The sequence below is a fragment of the Copidosoma floridanum genome, unplaced genomic scaffold (assembly GCF_036245765.1).
Source record: "Copidosoma floridanum isolate Cflo_tuat_1 unplaced genomic scaffold, Cflo_Japanese_pri ptg000006l, whole genome shotgun sequence".
NCBI classification, from domain to species: domain Eukaryota; kingdom Metazoa; phylum Arthropoda; class Insecta; order Hymenoptera; family Encyrtidae; genus Copidosoma; species Copidosoma floridanum.
This window is the reverse complement of record NW_028321883.1, coordinates 9,374,502-9,385,215: the sequence shown is the minus strand read 5'-3', so window position 1 is coordinate 9,385,215 and position 10,714 is coordinate 9,374,502. Positions and strand designations below refer to the sequence as shown.

The 10,714-nt window shown below is 38.8% G+C and overlaps 1 protein-coding gene across 1 annotated transcript; it reads right to left on the bottom strand.

The window, feature by feature from the left end:
- Positions 1–4,459: 4,459 nt before the first annotated feature.
- On the bottom strand, positions 4,460–6,778 carry LOC149375515 (uncharacterized). Its single transcript, XM_089598707.1, has 2 exons — positions 6,626–6,778; positions 4,460–6,532 (listed from the first exon to the last, which is right to left on the bottom strand). The coding sequence occupies exons 1-2, from the start codon at positions 6,776–6,778 to the stop codon at positions 4,460–4,462; spliced, it is 2,226 nt and encodes a 741-aa protein (XP_089454833.1).
- Between the last annotated feature and the right edge of the window lie 3,936 nt (positions 6,779–10,714).

The window sequence follows — 10,714 nt, the reverse complement described above, 5'->3', positions numbered from 1 at the left end:
TAAGAGTTCAGGGTCATCTGGTGATGATCGCTTAAGTTATTATTAAATGATTCCTCAAATATTACAGCGACTAGTAAGCTCCCCTGGTCATCTGGTGATTGGCGCTTGTCTTGCAAATTAATATTTTATTAATTAATAATACTGCCTGCAAGCGCCCCGAGTCATCTGGTGGTTGGCACTTGTGTTATTGATTAAAGGTTTAATAAATATTACAGCAACCAGTAAGGGACCCTGGTCATCTGGTGACTGGCGCTTGTGCTACAATTAAATGATTTATTAAATATTAAAGTAGCAAGTCCTTACCCGGGATATCCGGTAATGAGCGCTTGTGTTGTCAATTAATATTTTGTTATATAATAATGCTGCCAGTAAGCCCCAGGTCATTTAGCGAAATTCGTTCGTGATATAAATAAAGAATTCAATGAATATTTGAGCAGCCAGCAAGCACCCTGATTCATCAGGTGATTAGCGCATGTGTAATTAAATAACCATTTATTATACAATAAAGCTAGCAGTAAGCGCCCTGGGTCATCCTGTAAAAGGCGCTTGTGTTATAAATAAATCATTTAATAAATATTTTAACAGCCAGTTAGCGCCCCTTGTTATCTGGTGAAAACCGCTTGTGTTAATAATAAATGAGGTATTGAATATTTAAGCAGCCAATAACCTACCCAAGTCATCAGGTCATTGGCACTAGTGTTATTATTAAATGATTTCTCAAATATTACAGTGACCAGAAAGCGCCCCGGATCATCTGGCGAAAGGCATTTGTGTTATGAATAAATAATTTAATGAAAATTTGAGCAGCCAGTAAGCACCCCAGGTCATCTGGTAAAAGGCGCTCGTGTTATTGAAAAATAATGTAATAAATATTTAAGCAGCCAATAAGCACCCCGGGTCATCTGTTTATTGCTGCTTTTTTTATTATTATATGATTTATTAAATATAACAGCGACCAGGAAGCGCTCCTGGTCATTTAGTAATTGGCGCTTGTGTTATTATTAAAGGATTTAATTAATATATAAGCAGCAAGTAAGCGCCCCGGGTTATCCGGTGATTGGCGCTCAAGTTATTAATAAATAACTCCTTTAACACTACAGCGACCAGTAAGCTTAACTGATCATCTGGTGAGTAATGCTTGTGTTATAAATAAATAATTTATTGAATATTTAAGTAGCAAGTCAGCGCCCGGGTTATTCGGTAATAAGCGCTTGCGTTGTCAATTAATATTTTATTATAATATAATGCTGCCAGTAAGCCCCAGGTCATCTAGCGAAAACCATTTGTGATATAAATAAAGAATTCAATGAATATTTGAGCAGCCAGCAAGCGCCCTTATTCATCAGGTGATTAGCGCATGTGTTATTTAATAACAATTTATTATACAATAATATGCCTGATAAATAATTGGTAATAACACAAGCGCCTATTACCCAATAAACCCGAGCCGCTTACTTTATTGGTCCTTATTAGTACACTATTGCCACGGTTATGACTGACTAGTCTTTATCAGTCATGCTGCGTTTAACGCTTTCATGTTCGCAACTGCATAGTTTCCTGAAGAGGGAGTCAGGATGACTCTGAAATATTGGATCGTATTGTCCTATTAATAACATGAAATAAATAGCTATTCTCCAAGATTTCAAGTTTTTTCATTTAAATTTATTTAATTATTAAAATAACATAAGCGCCTATCACCTTATAATTCAGGGTGCTTACTGGCAACTCTGTTAAAAAAATAATTGTTTATAACACAAGCCCCTATCACCTAACAACCCGGGGCGCTTACTGGCCATTCTTTTATATAAATAATTATTAAAACAACAAAAGCACCTGTCACCTCATAACTCGGGGCGCTTACTGGCCACTCTTTTAAATGAATAATTATTAATTAATAACACAAGCGTCTACAACCTGATGACCAGGGGCGCTTACTGTCAGCATTGTTATATAATAATATATCAATTGACAACCCAAGCGCAAATCACCGGATGTTTCTGGAAGCTTACTTGCTGCTTACATAGTAATCAAATTATTTAATAATAACACAAGTGCCAATCACTAAATGACCAGGGGCACTTCTTGGTCGCTGTTGTATTCACTTAATCATTCAATAATAACACAAGTGCCAATTACCTCATGACTTGGATAGCTTATTGGCTGCTTAAATATTCATTATATCATTCATTTATAACACAAGCGCATTTCACAAGATAACCCGGGGCGCTCAATGGCTGTTTAAATATTTATTGAATTATTTATTCATAACACAAGCGCCCTTTACTGAATGACTCAGGGCACTTACTGGCAGCTTTATTGTATAATGAATTGTTATTTAATAACACATGCGCTGAACACCTAATAAATTAGGGCGCTCGCTGGCTGCTCAAATATACATGGAATTCTTTATTTATATCACGAACGGTTTTCGCCATATGACCTTGGGCTTACTAGCAGCAATATTATAAAATAAAATAATTATTGACAACACAAGCGCTCATTACCAGATAATTTCGGCGCTGACTTGCTACTTAAATATTTATTAAATCATTTAAATATAACACAAGTGCCAGTCACCAGATGACCAGGGGAGCTTACTGGTCGTTGTGATATATAAGAAATCATTTAATTATAACTTGAGCGATAATCACCGGATAACTAGGGGTGCTTACTAGCTGCTTAAATATTCATTAAGTCATTAATAATAACACAAGCGCCAATCACCAGATGACTAGGGGCCTTTACTTATCTCTGTAATATTTATTGAATCATTTATCAATAACACAAGCGCCAACCACCACATGACTCGAGGCGCTTGCAGGCAGTATTATTATTTGATAAAATATTAATTGACAACGGAAGCGCCAATCACCAGATGACCAGAGGCGCTTACTGTTAGCATTATTATATAATAATTTATCAATTGACAACCCAAGCGCAAATCACAGGATGTTTCTGGGCGCTTACTCGCTGCTTAAATAATAATTAAATTATTTAATAATAACACAAGTGCCAATCATTAAATGACCAGGGGCGCTTCTTGGCCGCTGTTATATTCAGTAAATTATTTAATAATAACACAAGCAGCAACTACCACATGACCTGGTGTCACTTATTAGCTGCCTAAATATTTATTAAATTATTTATCAATAATACCTGCGCCTCTTACCAGATGACCCGGGGCCTATTGGCAGCATTATTATTAAATAAAATATTAATTAATAACACAAGCTCTTATCAATTGATGACTCAAGGCGCTCGCAGACAGTATAATTATTTAGTAAAATATTAATTGACAACGCAAGCGCCAATCACCAGATGACTAGGGGCGCTTACTGTCAGCATTATTATATAATAATATATCTGTTTAAAATGGACTGTATTTCTTTGATTTTCTTCTTTTTTTTTATGAGGAGCGAATGACTCTGGGAGCCGGATACAGGTTGAGGAGACAAGAAAAATGTAGAAGAGATGCGGAGAGAGAACGACGAATATCGTTCCTCTGTAATAGAGCATGCACGAGACAAATGTTCAAAGTTCACTATGCTTTATTATGAAAAAAAACAAAACACTCGATTTGAGTTGAAAAGTCTTCGCGAATAATTACAGTTAACAATAGAAAGGATCGCACTAACGAAGTTCATCAAATTGAATTGAACGAGGAGTACAAATCACCGTGACTGATACACAAGGTGACGAGAGTTTATGGTGACTAAAGTAAAGTACGCCTATATGAGGCACAACACTAGAGGCAACTGGACTGCACTGTGCGAACGACGAGGGCGAACTGCTGTCGCTACCGCCTCTAGGCTTATTCTTACCTCTCCTGCGTGACTCGCTCGAGCACTCATTGGCTAACGCTGACATCAGTTGATACGAGTGTCTCGAACACCGTGAGGCGCGTGCGCCGCACCATATCAATCCTGAACATACTTCCCCCTTGATTTATCGTATCAACGAGGAGAGAAATCAAATTTCAAAACTAACTAAGAACCGCTGTCCTTTTACATGAAAGTAATTGATAAAATAGTTTGACAATAAATAAAAATCTTTAAACCGAGCCATAGTTCTCATCACATTTGAGTTTGTTATCTCTCAACTGTTTTCTGGTAAGTAATAAAACTAATTTAACTATGGGTCTGGTAAACGTGGAATTTGCAGTTCTCAACTTGACTACTCGAATCAAACCGTCTGGACCCTAGTAAGTTTTGACGATCAAAGCTAGTGGCCATTGTCCCGGGGGAAACTGGGAGTCCTTAATCAGAACAAGATCACCAACCTGCACAGAAGATCTCTCGTGAGGCCACTTTTTCCGAGCTTAAAGGCTCTGCAGACATTCGATAGACCAACGCTTCCAGAAAGATTGAGCCAGTTGACTGATAAGTTTCCATTTATGGAGCGTTGGAACTCGTTCACTGGTAGTATCTACCTCGGGCAACAAAAACGTAAGTCTCATGATTCAGAGGTGTGCCGGGGTTAGAGGAAACGAATCAGTGACATCTAACGTTAATGGAAGCAAAGGGTGAGAGTTTAAACAAGCTTCAATCTTACAGAGTAAAGTGCAAAACTCTACAAAGGTGAAGATTTGTTCTCCCACAATTCGTTTAAGATGGAATTTGACCGACTTAACGGCTGCTTCCCAGATACCCCCAAAGTGAGGAGCATGCGGCGAGTTAAAGTGCCAATTAGACCCTAATGATACTAGACTTTGAGCTAATTCAGATTCTTTCAATAGGTTTTTTAGAGCTAAATCCAATTCCTTTGCAGCCTTCACAAAATTGGTGCCACAGTCGCTAAAAAGATCAGAACAATGCCCGCGCCGAGCTGTCATCCGTTGAAAGGCTGCAACGAAGGACTCAGCAGAGTAGTCCTTGACCTCTTCTAAATGGAGAGCCTTAGAGCTGAGACAAATGAACACAGCTATATAACCCTTCGTGGTCCCCCTGCCTCGAGTCTTAGACAATCTGATGGCAAATGGACCTGCATAGTCCACATCGACTTTACTGAAAGCTGGAGCTGGTCTTACTCGTTCAGCAGGCAGGTCACCCATCTGCTGAGTTAAATTGGAGGCTTGGAAGCGACGACATTTCAAACACCTTTTGACACAGGACCGAACACATTGTCGACCATTTATTATCCAATATTTAGCTCGCAATGTGGTCAATGTCAACTGAACGCCACCATGTAAAGTAACCTCGTGGATAGATCTAATAATTGAATTGGTGAAATTATCGTGTTGGGCCAGAATGAGAGGATTTTTTATCTGATCATCTAAAAGTGAGGCTGCCAAGGGTCCACCAACTCGGAGAAGTCCCTTGCTCAGCACAGGTTTTAAACTGGCTATTTGACTATTAGAAGGTAGAGAAATTTCCTCAACAAAAAGTTTAGACTCCTTACTATTAAGAAGGCGCAATTCAATTGGAAAGTGTAAACCTTGATGATAGCTTACCCAAAAAAGAGTTGCATTGTTTATTTCTTTAGTGTCTAAGATTTTAGTTGACGATTGAAAGTGAGCCAAAATGTCAAGGAATTTTAGTTTACTTAATTTATTCACTTGATCATAAGGGTACATTGAGACGTTCAGTTTTGTCATTTGAGCTTTGACACGACACTTGAACACGAATCTTAACACATAAGCTGAAACAGCTAAAAGTTTCTTCAAAGTTGAGTATCTGTGATACAAAAACCACGGTTTTTGAACGACTTTATCATTGGTTTGTACCGCAACACAAGCGTGAGCGTCCATTTGAGTAGTTAATTCAGAATCTAGTCTGAACGAAGGGTAAAGTGGTTCGATTTCCTGTAGGAACGAAGGTCCCTTCACCCAATGCTCCAGTGCAACAAATTGGCTTGGTTTTACTGCACGAGACGCAACATCCGCGGGATTGAGCTCAGTCGAAATATGATGCCAGTGAGCGGAGGGTACTAAGGTGTGTATGTCAGAGCACCGATTAGCCACAAAAATGGACCACCGTGACGGTACATCCTGTAACCAATACAAGACATCTTTAGAATCGGACCACAGATGGACTGAATCAGGAACACGAGTATTGTTGTTCAAATAATGATTCACCAATTTGGCAGCCAAATGAGCAGCACACAATTCAAGTCGAGGAATACTCAAAGTTTTAAGTGGTGCTACCTTTGTTTTAGACAAGAGCAAGGCGACAATGACCTCACCGTTATTATTCACTACTCGAGAATACATTACCGCTGCGTATGCTGTTTTAGAAGCATCGGCGAAGCAGTGTAATTCCCATTTAACCATATCGTCGGTAACACCATTCCAGCGTGGAATTTTTACTTTATTCAAGGCATGAAGTTCCTCATACCAGGCAAGCCAGTCTTGAACTATAAGCTCTTGAATCAGTTCATCCCATGACAGCTTCAAGAGCCAAAGAGATTGCATGAATGCTTTAGCCGAAATCACAGTAGGAGCTAACCAACTCAATGGATCATAAAGTTTTGATATCTCAGAGAAAATCTTTTTTTTCGTCCAATTATCTACTGGCACTTCAGTTTCAATCAACACCTTAAATTGAAAAAGATCCAGAAGGGGGTTCCAGCTAAGACCCAAAACTGAAGTAGACATAGCAGAATCTTAAAATTCCAATAATGAACTTGCGAGCAGAGAGGGTGGCAAATCATCTAGCAGTTTTCGAGAATTAGCACTCCACTTTCGAAGAAAAAAACCTCCTGATTCAGTCAATTTCAACAATTCGTCCCTGCGCTGAATGCTTTCAACCAAGCTGTGACCACCGGACAAAATATCATCCATGTATTTGGATTTCAAAAGAGTTTCGGAAGCTAAAGGACACTCATTCTTGCAATCCAAAGCTAACTGGTTTAGAGTTCAAGAAGCCAGATAAGGCGAGCTAGCTAGGCCGTAAGTTACAGTAGTTAGAAAGTAAACACGCAGAGGTTTGGACTGATTATCTCTCCACAGTATAGCCTGATAGAGTTGATCATTTGGATGGACTGATACTTGCCGAAACATTTTGGCAATGTCAGCTGTGAAGACATATCTATAATTTCTCCAATCAGCGATAAGATCAGCCAGATTTACCAATAGATTAGGTCCTATGTACAAGTACTCATTCAAGGAGGGACACAAGGAAGAACGAGAGGAACCATTAAATACCACTCTCAATTTCGTAGTACTACTCGACTCCTTGATATCACCATGATGGGGTAGAAAACACTTAGCCCTTTCAAAAGATTCTTCGACCATATGCCCTGATTCCAGATATTCTTCCATGAATTGGACATACAGTTCGCAAAACTTATGATTCTTACTAAGTTCAGTCTCCATTGATTTGAGCATAGCTTGGGTAGCTTTAAAGGATGTTTTTTTAATTACTTCGGGTGGTTGGTCCTTGAAAGGATAACGAACAACATATTGACCTGAAGAATTCTGAGCGTGGTGTTCAACAAAATGCTGTTCACCTTGAATCTCTTCAGGTGACAGAGGTAATACAGAAGTTAAGGGTTCTTCAACTTGCCAGAATCGTTTCAAAACTTCGAGAACTTTGTCATCCTCAGAACACTTTAACGAGTGAGACACGTTCTTACTGTTTTAAGTGGTAGTTTCAACTGGGCCTGAAACGATCCATCCAAGATGTGTATCAGATGCTATGGGTTGGAAAGAATTTCCCTTAATAACTTCTCCCTTGATAATAACAGCATGAACAGTTGATCCTAGTAACAGATCTATTTGGCGAGTTTTAGTGAACTGCGGATCAGCTAAGACCAACTGGTGCAAGTGCTCTACAATTTTGTCGTTAGACAAGTAGGAGGGCTGGTAAGAAGTTACTCGTGGGAGGACCAAAGCTTCTATTTCCAATTTAAATTTTGGATCCACAGTTGACCCCAAGAGGAGTGAGACCTTTCTTTTGCTATTTGAAGAAGTCTGACTACCAACCCCAGTCAGGGACACGTTAATCTTAAAGCCACGCAAACCTAATAAAGAGCACAAGGACTGCGAAATGACTGAGCACTGGGAACATTGATCAATCAGAGCTCTGACTTGAAAACATTCACCTAGTGAGTTGTGAACGTTGACTAAGGCAGTGGCTAATAAGACACCAATAGGTGTTTTGAGAAACGAGCTATTTACACAATTATTACAAGAGATCTCATCAGATGACGACTCAGACTCCTTTACCGCCGTAATAGCCAGAGAGGCCTTCTTACCAGAGATCCCTTTATCCCTTTTGCTCTTAGTAGACTCCTCTTGCTCTTTGTGCAGAAGGGTATGATGTTTTTGTTAACACTTTTGACAAGTTTGAGTAGAACCACAGTCTTTAATCCAGTGAGAACCCAGACAATTGAAGCAACGACGGTGGATTTGTAAAATCTCGCGTTTTTCAAGCCAAGTCATGCTTCGGAAAGTGTCACAATTCCAGAGAGGGTGAATGTCCTCACAAACTGGACAAGGTTTTTTATTTTTTACAACCTCATCATTAACAGTAGCATGAGACGAGTATTTAGATTTGAAGGTAGACTTGGGTTCTCGATCGAAGGAACGATCTTGATATGACTCAAGAGTTTGTATCTGATTGTGAAAGAAAGATCTTAATTGATCGAGGGTTGGAGGCTCTGCCACACTGCCAATATGTTTAAACCACTCCTTACGAAGACTAGAATTTAACTTACTGACAGCTAAAGCGACTATAACGTCACCGTTACCTAAATCTCGCCGAAGAGCCGAGAGAGCATCAACCGCCCCAAAGACCTCTTTATTTAAGCGTTTTACTTCTGTAAATGATTCCAACTTTATAGGTACTATAGACAACAGCTGACTAGTATAACTATTTACTAAGCGCTTATTACTGTTGTAATGCTCAAGAAGAGTCTTCCAAGCCCTGACATAGTTACCTTCAACTATACTGATGTTTTTAATCAGATCAAGCGCATCTCCTTTGACATGGGTGCGTAAGTGTTGGAATTTAACTACAGGAGGATACTCCTCCCTGTTGTAAATTCAAGCTTTAAACAGGTCGCGGAAAGACTCCCAATTGGCGCATGAACCGTCGAAATTCGGAAGGTCTAGTCGGGGCAGACTAAGATAATTCGGATTTATACTTGGATTTATAGGAGCCGGTGATGGCCGAGGATCGTCGATCGGGGCTATACGACTTAAAAAATCACGATACTCTCCAATCTGACTATAATAAGCCTCCTCGGTCAGGTCAAACAACTTCGATCTGAAATAAGCATGATTAAGATCAAGATCCTCCGATTCAATGATCTCATCATGGATTCGTTTGAACTGTTCGAATAAGTTCTTCAACATATCTAATCGAGCAGATACTTGACCTGCGGTCATTTTTTCTGGTTTCTTTTTAAAATTACCGAAAGAGTTGCAGATTTTTTCATAGGTCGAGTTTTGTTTATCATAATATTCATCCATAGTGATAAGGAAGAAATCCAACAACCAGATCGAATATTAGTAACTATTTACACTCAAAGAAGTCGAAAACTAGCTATCAGCTCAAGTTACAAAACTAAGATAATTATGTACAGAGACTTTACACTAATACGACTATATCAAGATGAGAACAACGTTGACAGCTATCAGGCTATGCTTGAGCCTGCAACTTACTATGCGAAAAAACTATCAAGACAAGAAAACAATATGAAAGGTCATCAGGCAATTTTAAACCAACTTCTCAAGTCAGGAGAAACTGTTTTGAATCGAGAACTAAAAGATTGACAGCTATCAAAAGTTTTGAGCCTGTCACTCTAAAGCGAAGAAATTATAAGCGGGAGAGACTATAAGCGGAAGAGACTATAAGCGGGTGTACTATAAGCGGATGTACTATAAAAGTTGACGGCCATAAACTACTCTTGAGCTCGTAACTCAGCAAACAAAGTATGTGTAGACCACCAACTAGTAAGTTAAAGTATCAAGGGGCTAATTAACTATGTATGAATGAGAACTAATCAATGCAAAGAGAGGGTAAACGAGAACAAAATAACTATTAAATAATTTAACTGAGGTAGTGATTCTGAACAGTAGCTAGATCTATAGAGGTGATAGCAACGTACTTGAAGGCAACGATAAGCAAAGGCGCAGCAAATGCAGTAGTGTATCGACCAACAACGAGGATATACAAGTAACGATTACTAATGCCATACAGTACATTTACCAGACCAGATTTGATAATGAATATAACTATGATTGAGTCTAGTGACTAAGGTATCTGCAACTGAGAAATAACAATTACTCTTACAAATAAATAAGGTTTGTCTACACACTAAATCGAATTTTATCCATCAATTCAAATTTCAAAGCGGGTTCGCAAATTTACTATCAAGTTGATTTATCTAACATGTGTTTGTATTTCGCAAAACTATAATTAACTAATTGTAGTTATCAAACTATTTCAAAAGAGGTATGTTATTATAATTAATTTTATGAGTACTCAAGTTTGTAAGCGGGATACTAGATACTATAATTGAAATTGAGTTTCAAATTCACGTGAAATTTAAACAACTAAACTAATTATTAAAAGTCAATTGTCTATTTTCACTAATCACAACCCTTTCGCGAGCACTGGTACTTATCTGTGAGATATTCATACAACGCTGCAGCAACTTAGGAGAGCCGAAGATGTACAGCAATCAACAATCAGCACTTAGCGGCAGCTGGGCTCGTGGCTAGCATCTCCTACCAGACGTGGCAGTATGGCGTGCGCAGCAATTTCAGGTA